Genomic DNA, 23231 nt, shown 5'->3' with positions numbered 1-23231 from the left:
ATATGTGGAATCTAAAAAAATTAAACTCCTAGATACAGAGAAAAGACTGGTAGTTGCCAGAGATGGAAGGTGGGTGAAATAGGTGAAGGTGGTCAAAAGATATAAAATTCTAATTATAAAATAAGTCACAGAATGTAATGGACGGCATGGTGACTGTCGTTAATAACATTGTAGCACATATCTGAAAGGTGCGTAAGTGAAGAGATCCTAAAAGTTTCTCATTACAAGAAAATTTTTTTTAACTCTATGTGTGACAGATGTTAACTAGACTTACTGTGGTGATTATTCTGAAATACAGAAATATTAAATCATTATGTTACACACCTGAAAATAATATATGTAAATTATATCTCAATTTAAAAAAAAGAAGCTGACATATGCCACATAGTATTAAAAATGTACAAGATATTTCATTTACTAATCTTGGCTGCATAACAAATAGCTGGTATGGCAATTTAGAATTATAACAGCTATGAAAAACATATTCTTTAAATATGGACGAACAAAAAAAAATAGGGAAAGATAAAGGTATAGATATGTAATCCTAGTAATACTTAAGAATAATCTGAAACAATGTTTTCATTGCTCCCAGGATAAAAGAGAAATGTGTGTAAGAGTGGCCTCAAAGATCATCAAAGGAGCCTAATTAAACATGAATTCTAACATTTTACACTTTACATTTCTTAGATATTGCAACATTTTTACTAAACTCATTTTAAAAACGCTTCTTGGTAAAGGTTATGATATGATTTTTAAAGATCAGATAATCATCATCATGAACTAGCTCTCTTTTTATAGTATAAAAAGTGTTCACTCTCTCTTAGCTTGAATATTATTATCCTTTATACTTTCCAGGAGTAAATACCTCTGGCCATATATGGTGTGTGTTTAGAACAAGGGGAATTTGAGAAAACACATCTGGTAACTAGTGATGATATGAACATGAAGAATTGGACAAAGTCATGATTATCAGGAATATCACATACCAATCGCATCTGAGCTCCTCCTTTCTTTGGTTCAAATTTTACCTTTGGAATTTACTTTCATCATATAAATGATAATGTTAGTTAATATTCTATTAGTACTTCCAATACAGAGGATATTAAAAGTTACAAAAAAACCACTCAGTTCAACCTCCAGCCTATTTCAACAACTTTTGATCATTTTTAGCTGTACTCTAGGTGGTGTGCATATAATCGCCCAAGGATTAGAAACGAAAACGTAGTAACGAAAAGCCAAAACAAAACAAAACAAAACAAAAACCCCAAAAAAACCCCAAACCGAAAAACCACAGCAACTAAAACTCTTTGGAATAGAGAGTAAAAACAATCCTACCAAATAAACACAGATCATAGTTATGAAGGAGCAAGAGTGTATGGATTAATCAGAAAAGGAATACATATTTTTTTTTTTCTGATCAGAGCCTTGCGTGTATAACAAACTTCTGCAATTACTATTACTCAGTAATGCTAATTTAAAATTTAAAAGATTAACTGAGATAAAGAAGTTAAATGTGTCCTGTTAGTTGAAAGTTCATCAAATGTTATTTACAGAATTTGAAAAATCCAAGGAGTTCTGTTCTGGTCACTTTAAATAAATATCATGTCCTTATGCATGAATTATTATAACCAAAAAATTTTAGAGTGCTTACTCAATACGCCAGGCCCTGCGTTAAGTGCTTTAAAAGAATTGAGTTTAATTATCTCAACAACTCTGATAGGTCCTCAATTGAGCCCCATTCGACAGATGAGGAATCTAAGTCAGAGACGTCAAGTCATTGCCTAAGGTCAAACACAGGCAGTCTATTCCCCAGAACCTTTACTGTTAAGAATTATGATGCACTTTCACAAAATATTTGGCTAACTAGCATTTTAGATAATTTAGACATATTAAATAGTTACTCAAACAATAAAAAAAAAATTGGCTCCCTTAAAAAAATTAAACTAAGAAACTTAAAAAAAAACAAAAACAAAAAACCCCCACCTTATTTCTTAAAAAATTCAACCAGAAAACAATGCCTAAAATTTCTTGCAGGTCAGCTATTGAATATTTCAAATGAGTGGTGACTATAGCCATCTCCATCACCCTAATTTAAAAGCCGTCTCTCCCAGAAGAACACAAAACCTAGTGATGTCATCACCAGGAATCCCATTCCAATGGAAACAAACTCCTTCACATTCACCTTTTTTTTGAGTTCGGAACATTTCCAACTGTTTCTGTTGCTGTCGTCTTAACGTGTTAACAATAGCTATTGCTAGTCTCAGTGCTTCTCTGGGGTACCCATGAGAACGTAATGCATCCACTCTTGCACAGGCTGTAGGAACATGTTCTAAAACAGAAAGTTAAGGGGACAGAGTTACCAGCGTTGATTATATCTACAAAACAAGACTAAATAGTAACATGTTTCCCCCTAAAATACTATTAAAAAAGACACAAGAAATCATTTCTGAACTTGGATTTGAATGAAATACTCAGCTTCTATTGCCAAGCATTCATCCATCTCCCATTGAATCCCTCAGCTCTCCTCCTCCCACTCCAATAATGCTATAGAAACGAAACAAAGAAGTAAGTCATGGAAATGTCTTTCCGGTTTGGCCACTTACCATGCCAGAGGGGCCACCCACGGGAGTCAAAAAGGGAGTTTTCAGTGTCGTCATGGTAACAGTAGTTGGTGTATAGGTCACTGCTGATAATGTGCTGCAAATGGCTATCTTGCCAGTGGAGATCGCATGCCTCGATGGCTCGGGTGAACACTGTCCGATGTGGCCTGTTCGATGAATCTGTTTTTTCCACAATTCAAAAAGCCATGTCAGCCATTATTCACATGTAAATATAGCAATCATACCACTCTGTGGCCAGATGTTCATGAGCACACCCACACACATTGTCCTGCACCCCCTAAGCAGAAGGATGAAGGGTGAATACTCTCATGTCCTAAGTACTAGGAGGCAAGTCAGCCCAAAGAGCCACCATTCACTCACTTGTTTTATAACCAAACACAAACACTCTGCAGCCATCAAAGCTAAGGTTAAAGGCATCCTGCAAAAAAAATAAATTGTCAAGTCTAGTTTCCATGCCAAATACACTCAAAGGAGGCACTCGGCACAAAAAAGAATCACATGAAAACTCACTGCTCCCCACTTCTGAGGTGCTGTGGTGGGCTGCCCTGATGGGATCAACAGCTCTCACAAACACTATGCAAGAGATGCGACACCAGCCATGGAACCTTTCAGGAAGATGCAATCAGCCTTTAAAGATATGCATAAGGGTTGTGCTTTTGGTTGTATTTTTTAACTATATTGTGCGGTTTTGCACAATTAAACTATTATGCTTCTTGGGATATAATGATTAAATGCCACTTTATATCCCAAAGGGCATAAATGCATATATTTAACATTTCACAAAGCCACACAACATAGCTACAAAACAAACCAGCGCACTTACCTTGCCCCTACAGGCTGCCTCCTGACTCCTGTGCAGGTTCCATGACTGGTGTGATGTCCCCAGCATAGTGTATGCCGGGGCATCACAAAAGAGCAGAAGCATACACTCCGAAGAGGGTTCAAGTTTCAGGACCTGACGAAGAAAAGAAATGTTTGGGGAATAAAGGATAGTCTCACCCCAACTCCAGGGATTATTCAGTTCCTCTGGATCACACGGTTCAAATTCTCCCTGCATTCCCACCCCCTGGGTCCCCACTCTAGACTTACCTTTGAGCTGTGGCACAAACCTTAATGAGCCTCAACTGAAAACCAGGGAAACAAACTATTTTTATTTATGCATACTTTACTTAGCTCAAGTACCACCCCTCACTGTTCTGAAGCTTAATTAAATGAGAAGGAATATCTGAAGCTTCCTTAGTTGATAAAGTAACATCTTCCTGTCAATGGAGCTTTGACTAAGCACAGACACAAAGGAAATCATAAAAACCAAAAACAACAGAATCGAGAAGAGTTCTGAGAACTCATCTAGTTCAAGCTCTCTATTCTGCTGATGGAATTGAAAATAAAAAGTAAAGAGACTTGCCAAGGTCACAAAGCCAGGCAATGGCAATCAAGATCAAAACACAGATATCCTCATTCCAAATTCAGCTATTTCTTTAACAGAAAGACATTACTTCAGCTTGGTCTCAGGTCGATTTAGGTATCTGTATGTGAATGGCGGACATATCAAAATGCATAAATGACATAATCTGAGAAGTATAAACACAGGTATATCTGTTTTGGCCCCTGCCCAGACTCCTTGCTAGCAGTAGACAAATGTACACCTTGCAAATGAGAAGAGCGGGCCCTGTGTTTAAGGGCTTTTTGAACATATTTGTGCTTTTGGCTGAGCAGAATAAATATACTCCTATGCAATAAGACTTCTCATAGTCAATCAATCGAATATTACAAAGACTAAATCTCACACATTTTTAAGTGACTTCGTCATTTCATTTCTTTTGTTTAGATTAGATCATAGAATTTAAAACTAAAAGGAGACTTTAAAAGAGTCTCTGTTATGCATGTCTTAGAAGATGAGGAGTTCTACCTGTTGACTGTGTGCTGGCTGTGGTTTCAATAACAAAAGCAAGCTGTAGAATAAGATTCCACTTAAAAAAAATAAAAACCTTAACTTTTCACATATTTGCACATAATTATATGGGTACAGAGAAAGGTACAGAACACACACCAGGCTTTCAATAGTCATTAGCTCTAAGAGAACAATAAAACGAACTGTAACAAAAATGCTAAATACTAATGAAATATTTAAATGAAAATGTAGGATATAAAGCTCTATAATAACATGGGAAACATAAAAAAATAATTATTATATATACAATGACTAAAAAGATACAAACAAAAAGTGGGTTTGATTAGGTGTCAAAATTATGGTCAATTTTTATAACAGATGTCTGTTTTTTAAAAATTTTTGCAATAATGTGGAAAAAAGAAACATTAATTTTTTTACATAAAAAAGAGACTTGTAAAAAATTTTAATAAAGTATATAAATATAATACAGGCTGATTAAAGAAAATTTGGGCAATTCAGAAAAGTAAAAGGGATAACTCAGTTCTTTTATCAAAAAATTAAAACAAACAATCAGCTATCATTCTGGTATATTTAAAAAATAAAAAATATATATTCTTTCAAAGGATGTGGATTCTGTTATTGTTTTTGTTAATGAATTCTAACAAATAATCTCAGCAAAGACAGGGCCTGATTTGCCCTTCACATTCACTTTAATGTGCCAAAAAATGCAATTCTGCCCGTGGTCTATACCACATGCACACCCCACCCAGCTGCAATGGCATGGCTGCTGGGCTCTGCTGGTTACAGCTGGCTCTCCCCTAGCAACTTGCTCAGCTCTCCAATAGAAGCAGTGCAGGCTGAGCACCAGAGCCCTTCTGTAGGAATAGCTCTTCTGACAGTCCTTCTGGAGGATGTGGGTACTCTGCTAAAAGCAGGAGCCTGGTGCCTTTACACACAACAGCTATAAATATTGCCCTCAGAAGCTATGTCCTGACTTCACACCCCTGGGCCAAACCATAAATAAAATGAATTATTTCATCAGGAAGCTGGGCCACTTTCTAAAGCCTATGACATATTCCTGTTTAACCAAGGGGAAAGTAACCAAGTGGCGAGTAAAAGTCAAGTGTAAAATGTTAGGATGGTGGTCCCAAAAAGCAGTTGGGGAGTGAAATACACAGTAACCTCCGAATATAAAGAATAAAAGAGTAAAGATATTGCCTATGTAGATATAGGCATACTCCTTCCTAGCAATGCAAGACAATAAATGTTGAATGACTAAACTTGAAAATTCTGAGCTCTGGAAAAGAATGTGGGGCATAAAGGGTACATTTATTTTCTTTTAAGTTATTAAATAAAATCATCACGGGCAATAAAAGTATGACAGATTTCAAATACTGATTTCCCAAGCAAGGATCTCTAGACAAAGCAGAGCCAGACAATCATCTTTCCAAAGCCCTAAAATTTCTTTTTGAGTGGGCAAATCCCTATGGAGTAATACACATAATATTCTTTGTAGAGACTGAAAACACTATGCTAACATCGCATTCACACACAGCACACTGTCCAGCTCTTTCCAGGAGTACTGACTCCATATAGGGCCAGCACATAGTGAATGACAGTCTTGATTCTGGATCCTTCTGATGTCATTTAACTCTCACCTTCCATCATAACCTCAAAATCTTTCAAGTTTTCTCACAAAGAGGTAGCAACAGCACAAAATCACACAAAAAGAATGACATACATTAGTGAATGAAATTTTTATTTGCAAGAGTTAACTATTTTATGGATTTGGTTCTGAAAGAGAGGAGAAAATCCTGTAGTAGCCGGAAGGGAAAGTGAGACCAAGGAAAGATTTATTTTTTAAAAGATGAGAGGGACTTAGGCTAAATGGGTGGATCCAAAAGATAGAAAGAAGCTGAAAACAAAAACAAAAACAAAAACAAAAAACAAAAAACATGATAAAAACAAGAAACAGAGGTTTTTAAGAGGACATTTGGAAATGTCTAGATACATTTCTTAGTTGTCCCAAAGACTGGAGAACATTATTAGCCTACGGAGGTGGGAACAAGTATGCTAGACAAGCATGTGCAATAAAGAATTTTCCTAGTCCAAATACCAACAGCATTCCATGCCCTTCCGGACCATCATAAAATGTCCACTTGATACATACTAAAAGTAAGAATTATTAATTGATTAAATTACAAATTACACAGTAGTCCAAATATGAATTGACCTAAAGAGAGAAAAACACACAGCTCCTCAAGTCTCTCAATATTTTGTTTTATAAAAAATGACCACCCTATTCCATGATTTTTTAAAAAAAAAAAAAACTAAAGAGTTAATAGGCAATTTTATATAACATATAATTTTAAATAACACATATTAATACATATAAGTATTACATCCATCTGTATTCTGAGAATATGAAAAAAGCACACAAAGGTCTCAGGTAAAAATGAAAACACACACACAAACACACATACAGTCAAAACATATTAAGCCCTTGAATTATAGTAAATTCGTAAGTGGGAAAAATTATTTTCCCATATATATTGTTAGTTACTATTATAAACATATATGCACAATTAGGTAGATACAAAGTGAGCAAAATATTACTGTGGACTCACCTTGGTTGGCATTTGCACCCTGAGGCAGAGCATTGGTTAAATTGGGTAATTCACTACCATGATTTCCATCTTCCCATGGACAGACATCAACACTGTTCCACTTTTTCAGCTGTTTTAGCCAACTAGCCTTCTGCTCCAACTTGCAGTGGGGATTTAAAACTATACACATCCACAGAGCACCTAATTTAAAGGGAGAGAGGGAAGTAAATTTTTAAAAAATTATTAAAATGTTCAATTCTAATAGCTAATAATAAATTTTAAACCATTTCGAAATGGACCCAAGTCTACAATTTTTATAACTCAGTTCTCTCCTTAATTAAGCCACAACTCTCATGCCTAGTTTAATGGAAAGAGGACAACAGAGCCTGAATTTGAACCAAAGATCCAAAGATTGTTACACATAAGATGAAAGGTACTTAAAATGCTTATTGCAATCACCTTCCTACTTGTGTGACATTTTAGACAAAGAAGTCAATAAAGAATACAATCCTAAGGTCCAATATGCCATTTAAATTTACAAACAGATTTTATATATGGATACTGCAACAAACTTCTCTAAATGGTCCTACTGCACAAAAATTAAATGTCCTTCTCAGATGACCTTTACACAAAACCATAAAAGCATATAACAAACATGAATAAACAACGTCCTAGTTTCCTTATAGGTATTTCAAACTTTATTATGTTTATTAATTAGCTTGCATATCTATGGTATCAATAGTCTTATTTCTTTAAATTTTTTTAAACACCTACAGCACCTAGTATTCCTAGGTGGTCTCCCATCCAAACACTAACCAGGCCCGACCCTGCTAGGCTTCCGAGATCATATGCGATTGGGCACGTTCAGGGTGGCATGGCCGTAGACTTAATAATCTTTTAAAAATAAAATTCACTTTAACATACTTCTCTAAATGATTTAATCAGGTACTTATCTTTATATATAAATGAAGTCACCAAATTTATGTCTTTATGTGAATGATATTACTAAAAATTAATTCAAAATTTCACTTGTTTCTCAAAGGAAAAGCTATAATGAATTTAGGGGGCATAACTCATAATCTGAATTAAGATACTGATAAAATTTATTATTCCTTTCTACAGACTTCAAAGAAGTAGCTAATTCAAGCAAATATTTTACAAGTTTTAAAAGTTCAAGTTCTATTTTACTAATTTCAAAACAAGACAGATACCAGCACTTCAAAGCCATTCACAACACTTTTTCTCTGAAAAGGTATGTATATGTTTGGGTCTTTGTGTATTTTAATCGGTTGTATTAGTAAAGTGAATAATAAAGATAGGAATGATCATTGTTTATGTTCTGTCTGTCCAAATGAGATGCTTCACATTCTTCCACATTTAAAATTAGCAAGCTTCTTCAATTAGAAAATGTGATATTTTAAATATCAAACAACTTTTACCAATAGGAAATAAAAGTGACCACAATCTATCTAAACCACAGATATTTATAATTTACATTTCTATATATTTAAATACCAAATGAAAACAAAATGTGATCAGTCAAGATAGAGTAAGCCCAATACAGCTTATTTTCTCTCGATGATTATAACCAAATCTTTGAACAAAATACAAAAAGCAGCAATGTGAGGACTCTGAAAAGTAAACAACAGCGGGCAGACTGAGAAAATAAAACTTGAAGAAGCAAGCCATATGGGGGTGATTTCCTGTTATTTTCCCCTCTTTTCTCTCCTGGCTTGGACATAAGATTAGCCCCATTTGGGGAACTTTGTAGAGGCCATATTCAGCAAAAACTTGAGAGAAACTTCATTTAGCTGGTGAGAGGACTGGGAAAAGGGGACATGGACCCCACTCAGGAGCTGGAGAGGAGAGGATCCTGGATGCTGTGTACAAAGGGCACAAGTCCTGGTAACATCTCAATTGCATGAGACGGACCCCAAGAAGCACGCAAGGCCTTGAAAACTTTACTGACATCGTCACCCGAAGATGGTGAAACAGATCTTATGTTCTGAATCTACCCTGGTTGATTATACATTTTAAAAAACAAAAAATTCTCCAGAGGATTTTAATAGGACCCAGACTCTCACAACACAGTATTCAAAATGTCCAGGATCCAAAATTACTTGGCTTACAAAGAAAGAGAAAAATGTGATCAATTCTCAAGGGAAAAAACAATCAAGAGATGCCAACCAAGATGAACCAGATGTTAGAATGATCAGTCAGAGACTTATATAGCAATTATTATAACTGTGCTCCATGAAATGAAGGTAAACACTATTGAAAGAAGTGAAATACGAACTATAAACAAGAACTAAGTGGAAATTTTAGAATTGAAAAAAACTATCTAAAATAAAAAATTCAATGGATGGAATCAATAGCAGAATAGACATGATGGAGGGAAAAGTCAGTGGACTTGAAGATATAAATTATCTCATCTGAAGAATAGAGAGAAATAATCAAAAGAAAATGAACAGAGCCTTAAAGACAGGTAGGAACACAGCAAAAGGTCTAACAGTTGTGTCACTGGAACCCCAGAAGATGAGACAGAGATGCAGAAAATTTTTGAAGAAATAATGACTCAAACCTTCCCAACTTTGGAGAAAGAGATGAATTTATAGATCCAAGAAACTCAGTTAACCACAAAAAGGGTAAACTCAAAGAAAATCACGCCCAAATATCATAATCAAATCACTGAAAACCGAAGATAAAGAGGAAAACCTTGAAAGCAATCAGAGAAAAATGAAATACCACGTATAGAAGAATGACTCAAATAAATTAGAGATTTCTCAACAAAAATCATAGAGAACGGAAGACAGTGGAATATTATCTTTAAATTGTTAAAAGAAACTCAAGTGTCAACCTAGAATTCTATAGCTAGCAAAAATACCTTTCAGAAATGATGTTGAAATAAAGGCATTCTCAGATCAGGGAAAATTAACAGCATTTGTTGTCAAGAGACCTGATCTAGAAGAAAAGTTAAAGGAAGTTCTTCGGGCTGAAAATAAATAATACCAGAGGGAAACTTGGAACTACAGAAATAAAGGAAGAGCTATAAAAATAATAAATACTCAAGTAAATAGAACAGACTAATTTTGTCCTTTTAAGTTCTTTAAAATAAGTATGGCCATTGAAAGCAAAAATCTAAACACTGCTTTATGGTGTTTTAAATGCATGTAGATGTAATACACATGAAAACTAACATGAAGGAGGGAGAGTAAAGGGACCCATATGGTTGTTAGACTCTACATGCTACTTAAAGTGGCAAAATATTAACACAAAGTAGACTGTTTAAGGCTAGATATGATTATTATAATACTGAAACCATTAAAAAGTACAAGGAGATACAAACAAAAAGGACAATATATTAAAATGAAATACTAAAAAATCTAAAATATTGAGAAGGCAGAAGAGAGAGAACAATAATAAAAACAGAGAAGATAAATAGAAAACAAATGATTAAATGGTAGACCTAAATTTAACCACATCAATAATTATATTAAATGTAAATAGTCTAAACATACCAATTAAAAGAGATGGTAAATCAGATTAAAAATCAAGACCCAACTTTATGCTGTGTAAAAGAAACACACTTTAAATATAATGGCATATATTAAATGGAAAAGGATGGAAAAGCTATACCATGCAAACATTTTCAAAATAATGCAGGAATGGTCATATTAATATCAGACAAAAACTTAAGGGATAAAGTGAACATAACATGATAGAAGGATCAGTTCTCCAAATCCATAATCGTATCTGGAGACTTCAATACACCTCTCTCAATAACTAACAGAGCAAATAGATAGACAATTAGAAAGGATTAAGAATACTTAACCAACACTATCAAACCAACTTAATCTAATTAGCATTTATAGAACACTGCAATAAACATTAATTGAAGAAAAACAAAACAAAATCCTACTCTTTTTAAAATGCACAAAGAACATTCATCTAGATAGTCCATATTCTGGACCATAAAGCAAACTTTAATAAATTCGAAAGAAGTGAAATCATACAAAGTATATTCTTTGGTGTAATAAAATCAAATTAGAAATTAGTAACGAGAGGATATTTGGGAAATTCTCAAATATCTAGGAACTAAATAACAAATTTCTAATTAACTCATGAATAAAAAAATAAGTCACAAGGGAAAAAATATTTTGTACTGAATATACAAATATCAAAATTTGTGATCTATAGCTAAAAAGTTTAGAGAGAAATTTATAGTATTAAATGCTTAAATTGGAAAACAAGAAAAGATTAAAATAATCTAAATATCCATCTTAAGAAACCAGGAAAAAAAAAAAAAACCCAAAAAAGAGAGAGAGCAATCAAAGCCAAAGCAAATTGAAGGCAAGCAATGACAGATGAAAAATCAATTAAATTGAAAACTGCCCCCCGCCAAAAGTCAATGAACCTAAAAGGTGGTTTTTTAAAAAGATCAATAAAATCAATAAAGCTATAGCCAAACTGACTGGAAAAAAAAGACAAACGAGAAGTTTCAGGAATAAAAGACGGCATATCATTACAGATCCTAGATGTACTAAAAGGCTCATATGGGTATACTATGAACAACTTTGCGCCCATTAATTCTACAACGGAGATAAAAAGGACAGATTCCTTAAAAATTACAAACTACCAAAGTTTACTTAGGAAGAAATAATAACTTGAACAGTCATAAATTTACTTAAAAAATTAAATCTACAGTTAAAAATCTCTAAATGCAGATCCAGCTGTTTCCCTGGAAAATTCTACCAAACATTTAAGAAAGGAATAATACCAATTCTACACAATATCTACCAGAAAACAAAAGAGAAGAGAATGGTTTCCAACTCATGTTATGAGGCCAGAATTACCCTGATATCAACACTAGATAAAGACATTACAAGTAAATGCAATTACAAATCAACATCCTTCCTGAAGAGAGAAGTAAAACACCTTGACAAAATATCAGCAAATCTAATTAAGAAATATATATAAAAGAAAATACACCACAACCAAGTAGGGTTTATCTTAGGAATGCAAGGCTGGTTCAACATTAAAAATCAATCAGTATTACCAGAATAAGGAAGACAAAGCATATGACCATTTCGACTGATGCAGAAAAATCAAGTAACAAAATTTAACATCTCTTCATAATAAATAAAACTCTTAGCAAACTAGGAACAGATTTATTTAACCTGATAAAAGGTGTTAGCAAAAACAGTTAACATAATAATGGCAAAAAACTGAATGTTTTTCCCATGACACCGAAACAAGGCAAAGATTTATGTATGCTCTTACCACTCCTATTCAACAGCACACTGGCAGTTCTAGCCAGCCGATAAAGCAAGTAAAGGAGGTTAATGGCATAGACTGGAGGGGAAAAAATAAAACAGCCTCTATTTGCAGACAACTAACCTACAAAAAAGCACCTAGAACTAATAAGCTTAGCAAGGTCATATGATACAAGTTCAAAGCAAAAAGCTAACTGTACATCTCTATGTTAAAATGTTATTAAACAATTAGAGATCAAAATTTACCAAAAAAAGAGTACCATTTATAAAAGTAGGAAAAAAAAAAGGTTATACAAGGATGAAAGGATGTTCTTAATGTTAGATGCAAGTTCAGAGCTATAATAGATATGGTCTTTTATCTTAACAGTCACCAATACAAAAGCTGTCATTAGCCTTAATAATCAAGTTAACAAAATTGAGTAAGTCCTTCTCCAAATTTTATCATTTCAAAGTTCCACCCTGGGCACTGATCTCTTTTCCTTCCCTTCCAACACATGCCTGAAACATCTGTAGCTTTAAAAATAAAGCTCTTTGATGATCAAACACTTCATTCCTTTGTCTCTTGGAAATATTAACCCTTTTAAGGACCCAAACAAAAACAGGACAGAGAACTCAGTGAGAACTTACCATTGTTAGCACCTAGCAAAGGACCTGGCATCTGGAAAGATATTACTGGTTCTTTCACAAAGGATGCTTAATTATTTGCTATGAATTACAATGAAAATGAATTCAATACCTTTACATTGCTTTCCCAGCTTCAGTGCCTCAAAACGAATCACTGGTGTATGCATCATTCGGTTTCTGAATTATCCATGGCACATTTTAGCTCTAGTCTAGCTTTTCTCCACCATCTAGCATGCTTTTGCTCTCTTTTCCACTACTCTACCTAATCTACACTCAGTGATTTCAGCAAAAAGATGCACTGCAACGTACAAGCCAAAGTAAGCCAAAACTAGGAAAGGAACTTCTCTGGGAAGAAGGGGAAAAAAGCATTCTCTGCACATGGTGAATGCTTCCAATCTACTAATATGTAAGTGAGCCTTGGTAAATGTTAATTTCATCACCAAAATATGATGGCCGAAGAATTAACTTTGTTTTAAGTTATGTGAGCGGAAGCTGTATCTGTTGTTTTGCATAGAACTTTTAGTACCATGAATACAATCATAAATACTGAATAAAACGCTTTTTTATTAATATTAAATCAGTGTCTTTTCACTGACCAAACAGTCAGAGAACACAGGCAGAATCACACTGAGGAAGAAGACAAAACATCACAAAGGCCTTTTTGCTTACTTTTGCATTCCACCAAAAAATAGTGCCAGTGGATAAGCACCCAGATTCCCAGCAAATGTAGGTAACAAAAACTGATGAATTCCACATGCCCTGAAGGCTAGTCTTTTCCATCAAACATTTAGATGGACAAATCACCACCATTTTGCCCCACCTCACATACCCACTGCTTTACATTTCTAACTAGAATATATGTTTGATCAACGAGCTCTGATCTGGAAAGATATGGATTACCAGCCCCAAGAAGTTGAGCAAGCCCATTTAGACTCCCTGTAGCAGCAGTTCACTATTTAAACTATAGGGATAATAATTCCCACCTACTTCGTAGGGCTGTTTAGGCTTAAGCAAGATAATATATGCAGAAGTGTTCTGAAAACTGTGAAGTTCACCCAGTTCCAAAAGGTACACTCCTGCAAACACATGTGTAGAAAGACTTCGATGTTGAAGAAATCGAGAGTCAAAGATTAAAATAAGTTTGGAGGGGTCAGATTGCAAGTGATTCTTTGATTTTGGATAGGAACAGATTTTAGTCTCCCCTTTCCTCTTTGGCTTTAATAAGCTTTCAAATATGTTTTGTTTTTCCATAGATATTGTCGTCTCTAGCCTCCGTGGCCCCATCCAGGGTCAGAGAGTCACTTAGAGGTCCAAGATGCTTTGGATAATTTCATCCATATCTACCCATATGGAGGAGGCACTTCTGGTTTTCTTGCTCTCGTTCCCAACCCTACAGGGTTACATAACATTTCCTCTGTCCATGGTGACTTAATGAGAAAGGGTGGACAAAGAGTACAGTACTGAAGCCTGTGCAGACTCTTCCTTCAGTCTCCCCATCACATCCGCCTTAGCATCTTGGCCTAAACTTCTAGTCTACCATCCACTCTGCCTCCCTTTTTAGTTTCAACACTCTGGGTTCCACAGTCTTATTCTATAGGAACTCAAAATTAAAAGTTATCAGTACCCAAATTCTTATTACTGGAGGGGGAAAAAGCCAGAAGTCAAACCAAGTGACATTTGGTATGAGAATATGAAGGTGAGGAAGAATAGTTATTAAACAAAAACTAATATAAAATGGAGCTGCAGAATCCTCTAGGATCATGTTACACTATTTCCTAATAATAAAGATTCAATTTTGACAAACATCCGACTTAGTCCAACATGGGGGTAAAGTTCATTGAAATAACAGAACTTCCTTTTCATATATTAGTATATTCTACACTGGTAAAGACATGTGGCATTTGAAAAATAACCATTAGGAGAAGCATGGAGTATTGTCAGATATATAACCACTGTCCTGGTTATCTATTACTATGCAGAAAACTACCCTGAACTTACTGGCTTATTTCAACATTGTTTGACTGCACTTCATGATTCTGTAGGTCAAAACTTCTCTCTCTCCTCTTTACTCTTCCCTCTGCCCCAACAGGACTTCTCTCCATGGACAGCCTGGGCTTCCTCACAGCATGTCTTTTAGTTAGAAACATCTTTTAGTCAGCCTCAGTCGGGGTAGCTAGGCTTCTTTTATAGAAACTCAGGGCCTCAGGATAGACCCTTCTAAGAGACAGGAAGTAAACACTTCCAGTTACTTAAGGCTTGTGCCCAGACACTGGCCTGGCATGTGCTCTGCCATATTCTGTTGGTAAAAACATTTATAAAAATTGGCCAGATATAAGAGGAGAGAATACAGACCTTGAGTTTCAATAAGAGCAGCAAGGAATCTGCGGTCATCTTTAATCTATCACAATTATCAGGAAAAATTATAAATCTGCTAGATTACACAATGGAAAACCAAGATATTATCAATGACTATGAGAATGCTGTTAGTTAAAAAATAGTCAAATCCAAATAAATCACTCACTATATGGGAAGAGCTGCAAGTCAAGCAAAAACCAAATAAGTCATTATGAAAACTTAACAGCATAAAAGGTATCTAACACAATATTAAATGCTGGTTTGTATGCTAATTTTTTTATCCCTTCAAGGAAAATACTAACAATATCAGGTTACACATGTTAAGTTTCTAATTAGAGTCAACATTTAAAGTTTTAAAATGTCTGTCTTCAGGGTACAAAGATCGCTCTCTATCTACTTCAGCTAACATATTTCTAAAAGTGAATGGCATCTTTACTTATCTACCTGACAATATTTGCTGCCATTTATTGAATATTTACCTCATACTAACACTGTGCAAAGTATTTTACATATATTAATGTATTTCACCCTCACTAAAAAACTTTTTACAGATAAGAAACCCGAAGTATAGAGAGGAGTATAAAGGTTGAGTTGCTATTAAAGATGAGAGCCAGGATTTGTTACCAGACCCACATTCTCCCCTCAACCAATATTCTTAAACATCATGGTGTTTAGCCTTCTACCTAGCTATGTGGTCGGAAAGTATTTCTATAAATTAGGATTCGTATGTGCAGGTATGCGTATGAGAATTCTTATATTAATGATTTTAGTCTTTTGACAGAATTATCATTCCCGTCCTCGTATTTTAGCAGTATAATACAAATGATAATAGTACTGTCTAAAAGTATGACACAGCTAACAAACTCTGTATTTTATCCATGTGTCCTTATGTACTCAGAACATATCTCTCACATGTATAGAAAACATATCCAATAAAAACCTACACAGGTCCATCTAAAAAGAGCCTAATTAAAAAAAGAAAACTGCATTTTTCAGGGCTGACAGGCATAGCAAATAAGTAATTTCACTGTAGATTAAAACAGCAGATAAACAATCAAAGGCTCAACTTACAATTCAAGATTGATTATTCAAGTCAGAAGAGATCTGTTTTCTCTGAAAATATGATAATGTACTATGAGGTCTGTTAGACTGCAGTTGCGTCAGCATTTCTGGGATAATGTACTTATGTGTGACAGAGTGTGCTCTTTGCCTGCTGGGTGGAGCATTATGACCTGTGACTGAATAAATCAGCTGGCCATTCTATATCTATTGCTTACACCCACAGTCAATAAAATTTGTTTTTAAAGTTCCTTCTACTTCATGGTTTTTTGTAAATATACAAATTAATTCAGTATGTAAAAGCTACACATTTTCTATAAAAACACTTTGGAATATTTGATAAATGTTGCTCTTCTCCCTGTTTGCTAGATGGACAGAGCACAGAGGAAGTGGCCAGGGGAAGAGGGAGCAGAGGAGCAGGGCCACATCACCTTCTCTAAAGGTGAAAATAAGAAAGGTCAGTGAATTCCTTTCTTTTGTCTCAAAGGTGGAGAATAACAACTGTTCTATGCATGGAAAGTTTAATTTCTACTTTTTAGTATGTTCATTCCTATGAAATAGCAGGCCAAGTAACACAATCACTTTTGGTATTTCTCAGGGTTCCACAGTTATAAAACAATTTGCAATATTTAGCATATTTATTTTTGTTCTCAGAGGCTATTATAAGAGGCTAGAATTTCATGCATGATCCAATTAACTAATTATACTTATTTAAAGGCCATGAAATGCCTAATTGCAGTCACACATAGGAGATCACTGGCATAATTAGTTGTGTTAACAAAACTACAGTCACAAAATTTCTTGGGTCAGACACACGAAAACCATGACCCTAATTATAGTATGTTCTCAGTACAATCCAGTCTTAATAATTCAGCCAGCCATTTTTGGAAATTAAGTTTAACTGGTAAAAATATTCTCCTTACTTTAAATTTGATATGCTAGCTTCTAATTCACTAAAATGACTCTGGGAAATTTTGAAAATAAAACCTCAGGCATACTATAAAGTTTTTGAGATCACTTAGTTGCAGGGCTAAACCCTCAGCAAAGGGGCATACGGTTATCATTTAACCAGGCTCTGAGAAAAGAATAAAGTAGAGTAACTATCTTTTTGTTGTCAAGAAATAAAATAAACCACAGGTACTCCAAAACAGTTCACTGGTGTCCTGGATAATGTTCCTTTTGGGTAAACCCGTGGCCCCCACCTAAGATGCAGTCTTCCCATCCCATCTGGTTTGTCAGTGCTGTCACGTCAACAAGCAATATTCATCACAACCAGCCTGATCTCCCTCATTGGGCACCTGATTCTATAGGAAATGACCAGAGCCAGCTCCTCCACCACTCACTGCCCTTCTCATTTTCAAAGGAGGGAAGGTAGGAAGGACAGAAAAAATCAGAAAGGAAAAAAGTCACCATGACAGACAATGTCTTATTCTGAGAGACAAAAGTTAGTGAGAAAGAATGTGAACTGTGGTAATCTTCAAACACATTTTCCATGTACTCTGAGCTGGCTGCTTAATTAAGCTGTCTTCACAAACAGTTCCATGATTTGTCCAACAGTGTTGACTCCAAGTCTATATATATAAATCTATTTCTGCAAATACTCTTTAGGTCTTCAGGATGTCTCTCTCCTACAAGCTTCCCACTGAATTCACTTTCCCAACATAGATAAAAGACTCTTGGAATGAGAAAGTGGTGTGCATTATCTAAATTACCTTATTTTAGGCTTCAAGAATCCACATTACGCTCATTTTTACAGATAAGGAAACCGATGTTCTATCTCAGATAAGGGACCTGTCCAGGGCTATACAGCTAGTAAATACGAGGATAAGAATCCATTCTTAGTGTCTGGCTCTAATAATTCTGTTCTTTATATTCCCCTTTGAAAAAAAACATGCTTGGTTAAGTGTGGTAAAGAATTACTTTTGACTATGTATTACAAAATGACACAGAATAGTGACTTATAATATGAAATGTATTAGATCTAGTCTCAAAATTTTCTGAAACACATGTTACCTTATATAACCTCACTTCTTTGATTGTCTTAGGCTGTCTTGGGCTGTTTTTCTTTATTTTTCACTTACTCATTCTGTTTTCTAACTAGAGTATAAGCTCCCCAATAGCAGTGCCTACCATAGGGCACTGTAAACAGTAGGTTCTTATTAATTTATCTGCTATTCTGGTAAGGCACTCCACTGTCCACCGGCCATACTTATGGATAAGCGCTTCCCTGAGCCACTAATACAACAACTTTCCTTTCACTTACCATGGAGAAACAGTTTAGGACCAAAGATAATCAGGAGCTCTACCAAAAATAATCGAATTTACCAATGGTTATGATTATAGACTATTGATGATCGAGTAAACACTAGCACTATGGTTGTACAAGAATAGCAAGGAAAAGGGCTTGTAGTATTCTATCCTATGAGACCTGCAATTTTAGTCATAAAAACAATTTCTAATGCACTGACTACTGTATGAAGTTCAGAAAGAACCTGTGATGGGTACTGAGTTTCTTGGAGAACAGAATGTTTCATTTTATTCCAATTCATTCTATTACTGAATTAAACTTTGATGTATTGGTCTTGACAAGTGCTTCATGCTGATTGTATTGTGTATGATAGTATAATCACTCCCCATGCATTTCCCACTGGCTGGCTGATTAATGCAATAGATTACCTGCAGCATTGATGGCAAGGGGAAATCATTGCCCTTCTGTACTCTAAACTGTTTATATTTCAGTGTGTGTGTGTATGTTCTCATGCGCGTACACAGGCACTCATGAAGATCCACCTGTGTGTGGGCAGAAAAGGTCAGATAAACCAGAAGGATAGGAAAAGAAAACTGGGGACACAGTGAAAATCAATGCCTTTCAATCACTGTTTTCAGTACACCAAAAATACTCACTTCTTAATGCTTCCAAATAGGTGTCTAGCATTACAACTTAATTATTCATTCACTTTTTTATTCACAAATACTTACTGAGCACCAACTCTGGCCAGGCAAATTTTTCCCCCTCATCTTTACAAGAAAACTAATTTAAAAAAAAATGAGTCACTTTCAATGTTCTAATTAATGGGCAAGAAGGGGAAAAGGTGGTAGTGTTATCGACTGGACACTAACACATGGATGAAAAAGTATGGCTTTGAAATTAGTTTAGATGCTCCATTAAAGACAGAAACTATGCAGTGGGGTCAAAACAAACTGTCAGGTTACTTGATCTTGGAGATCAGACTTTTGTTTTCTTGGTGGCATTTTGAAAGCATTCCTCTAATGGGATTTTCTCGCAGTTCCAAGCTTAAATTTGACCCACATACCCTGTTTAGGCTCCTCCCATCTAAGTACCTCAGCCCTTGCTCATCCACAAAGGAAGACTGTGGCTTACAATCTAAGGCATTTCAGGACCGCTGATCACTTAATTCTACTTGATTCCTAATTTATGAATGATTCCCACTCTCTCCTCCAGGTTTGCTGAAGCAAATTTTGAAATTTACTAAAGTAACACCAAATGAAAGGGGCTGGGAAGCCTGACCTAGGGTCAGCAAGGTCTGGCTGGTCATAGCTCAAAATCACAGAGATTTGGGTTTCTGTTTCAAAGGTTATCTTTGCAACCTAAGGTGTTGAGTTAGCTGCATTCTGAACGACTGCTATCACTACTCTTGGCTATTCATCTTTAGATCAGAGCCTGAGAAAGCCCTATGACCAGTTACTAACTCTTCCAAATAATTTAATATCAGAAGATACCTATATTTTACCACAGAATCCTATTCTTATTTCAACATGGAATTTTTAAATAAAACACAAAAATTCATCTGTTGCAAATCATTTACCAGCCTGACATCCCCCTAAAACATATGAGAAAGTTATTTTTATGAATAAAAAGTCATTCTTTGGTACATCTCTAAGAGGAGCATCTATTTAAAAGTCTATGAAGATAGTAACTATCAAGCATGCACTTTAAATTTCAGAATCCTTTGTTCTAGAGAAATTTTAATGGAAAAACCTAGTACATAAAGTGGTGAAAGTCACTCTGCTGGGATTGAGAAGGACCTACCCCCTTCTCATCTGGACTTTCCTCCTCCCCTCCCACTCCAGGGGCTCTGTGAGGCAGGGTCTGAAACCCACTGTCTAAGGGACAACCATTAATCACTTCCTTCAGTCCTCCTCCCCCCTCATTAACTTACCTACGCTTAAATTAACACAATAATATTTGTAAAGGACCTTGCACAGGTGTTGGCACACAGAGAGTAGCCTGTGGATATGGCTACTTTAGTCCTGGGCTTCTAGTTCTTTCATTCTAGCTCCTGGCATCTCTGATTCCTCATGAAGTCCCTGGGAATCTCAGATGGCTTAAAATCAGGCTTCGCAGACCGCGTTAATTTTTGTATGCTGCCACATCGGGGTAAGAAATGGTGAAAGAAAATTATCCCCAGCCTGTCTTTCTTCATTTTCACTCTCGCACTCCTCCAACTCTATCATGACGGTACCCTCTAGAGATCCACAATCTAGCAAGGAGACTCCCCCAGTTAGATTTCCCTTTGCTGGCAGTTTCTTGAGGGCAAATGCAAAACTAACTATTAGGAAGTGGGAAAAGTAAGAAGAAAACCTTTCTAAAATGTTGTGAGGAAGAAAAGGACACATTATACCAATGCTCTGACATTCCCGTTACCTATTAATATGAGAACAGTGTCTACTACCAATGAACTCATGTTATAAATAGTAAAATAGCATAAAAAAGTAACTGGAACTCATTCTTGATATAAATAATGTACCAGCACACTACATATACAATACAGACCACTAAAGTGTACTACAATGAATCAAAAGGCATCTTAACTCCTAATCAAATCTCCAAGGTATTTAGAATAGAATTTTATAAAAATACACAAGAAAGTGATCCCCAAGTGTTATTACAAATTACCCAATTGTACACCTAAATAACTTAGACATTGACTATCATTAAGAATCTCTACTTGGTTAGATAATAGGTTCAAATGATCTGTAAAGATCTCTTTTAATCCTGAGAATCTACTATTTCCTATTAAGATGTATTTAAAATTTTTTCTTTATTTCTACTCTTTCCCATGCACGGTACTGAATGGTTAATTAAACCCTAGAAGTTGCAGTCAAGAAAAGGATGGTTGATAGTATTACACAGGAAGTATTTATCATAGGTTTGGCTCACTGTTTAGAAATATCCATTCTCTCTTTTGGTTAACTTCTGACCCAAATTAGAAATTATTCTGCCTACTTAAAGAAGCAGAGAATAAACCCCTCCTTCCCATCCTCAGCAAAGCAGAACCCAGAGGCCTCTGACTCAAGAATACAAAAGCCTCAGTTTTAAGAGACAGAAAGCAGTAGCCCCACACAACAGAAAAAGAAACCAGGCCCCAGTAGTGAAGACCCAGCAGTAGACTGCATTCTGAGAACAGCGCTGGAGGGAAGCAAAACCTCCTGAGCAATACAATTGACAAAGCCTCTGTATTTAGAGGGAGCTCTGAATAATGAGGGGGAAAGCAGAGACTGAGACAGGAGGGCTCGACACTGTTCAGAGCAGGACAGCCCAGGCCCTGTGCAGGAGGGGTCTGCAGAGCTTAGAGACCACATCGGGCAAACAAGTGTTGACAACCGTGTTATCATTAGGGACTGATATAGACTAGGGTCTTCATTGGCTCCTTGGCAAAGGGGACTGGAAAATGAGATAAAAAATTCACCATATCCCACTTGCAGTATGTAGTATCTGCATTTTATGATAAGCTTCAGTTTATTATATAACACAGTTCTCAATCAATGACATGTATTTGGCTATTCTGCATTAATGTGCTTGTTTTTTCGGAGTCTGAAGTTAGTGACTCCAGAAAGGCAGATATGCAACTAGGTAAGCTCTACTGACTACTGCTATCAGGGCCACAGGACCATGAGTAGGCAGAGCAGGCCAGGCAGTTTTATGAGATGGTATGGCCACCTAGGTGAGCTTCACATTGCCACTGCTCTACTCTGAGCAGAGAGACTGCCTGACAGAGAGGCATTTTACAGTCTTTTAAAATAAGGTGAGGACAGTGTCTAGTTCGGTGGTTAAGTCTTTGGAATCAATGAAATCTGGATAAAATTCCCGCTCTGCTGCTATGATCTCAGGCAAGTAGTCTCTTTAAGCCTCAGTTAACTTGGCTATAAAATTAAGGCTAATAACTGTACCTACCTCACAGGGTTGTTTTAAAAATTAAATAAAATAATGCATAAATTAAGTGCTCAACATAGTGCCTGATAAGTAAGTGTTGGCATCTGTGTTATCTTTAGTAGCTGGACCAATGGGAAATAAAACAAAGCAAAAATCTATATTCTGTAATGTCTACTCTCTTTCTCTCTTCACTTTGAAGTTAACAGGGAAGAACAACAAGGTTGGATTGAAAATCCTGAAGGCAAAATTTTTTATAATGAATTTCAACCCTTTATACCTCCCTCCCTCATTGAGCTCATCCCTGTCTTTGTTCACGTTATTCTTTCTTTCTGGAGTATTCTCACTACTTCTACCCTAAAATCACCTCCATGAATATCTTGTAAAACCATGTTAAATTCAGTCTGTACACATATCTGTACCAAGATGTGATTAAATAACCCTATCAAAGTGCTCCTCAGTTTATTCATGCCTGTTCTAATTTCTCATGTCTCCTGATGGTTGCATCTCTATAATCCCTTCTTACTACCACTACCATCGTCAACAGTAAAATCAAATATTTAATACATCTATTCCTCTGGACATAGCACTGCTTAAAGACATACTGATACAGAGAAATCACAATAAGAC

General features: G+C 35.7%; 1 protein-coding gene and 1 pseudogene across 1 annotated transcript in view; both read right to left on the bottom strand.

Moving 5' to 3' along the window:
* Positions 1 to 23231, bottom strand: part of ZSWIM6 (zinc finger SWIM-type containing 6) — a 166860-nt gene that overhangs the window by 16783 nt on the left and 126846 nt on the right. Inside the window, exons 5-7 of the mRNA XM_039870000.1 lie at positions 7140 to 7319; positions 2604 to 2780; positions 2183 to 2329 (exon numbers count right to left, since the gene is read on the bottom strand). Coding sequence (XP_039725934.1) covers positions 2183 to 2329; positions 2604 to 2780; positions 7140 to 7319 — 504 coding nt within the window. The remainder of the gene's footprint in view (positions 1 to 2182; positions 2330 to 2603; positions 2781 to 7139; positions 7320 to 23231) is intronic.
* LOC120608377 (uncharacterized) lies at positions 7886 to 8004 on the bottom strand (annotated as a pseudogene).

Source organism: Pteropus medius, unplaced genomic scaffold, assembly GCF_902729225.1.
Source record: "Pteropus medius unplaced genomic scaffold, Ma_sr-lr_union100, whole genome shotgun sequence".
NCBI lineage: Eukaryota > Metazoa > Chordata > Mammalia > Chiroptera > Pteropodidae > Pteropus > Pteropus medius.
The sequence above is the reverse complement of the archived record's forward strand: the minus strand, read 5'-3'. Positions and strand labels throughout refer to the sequence as shown.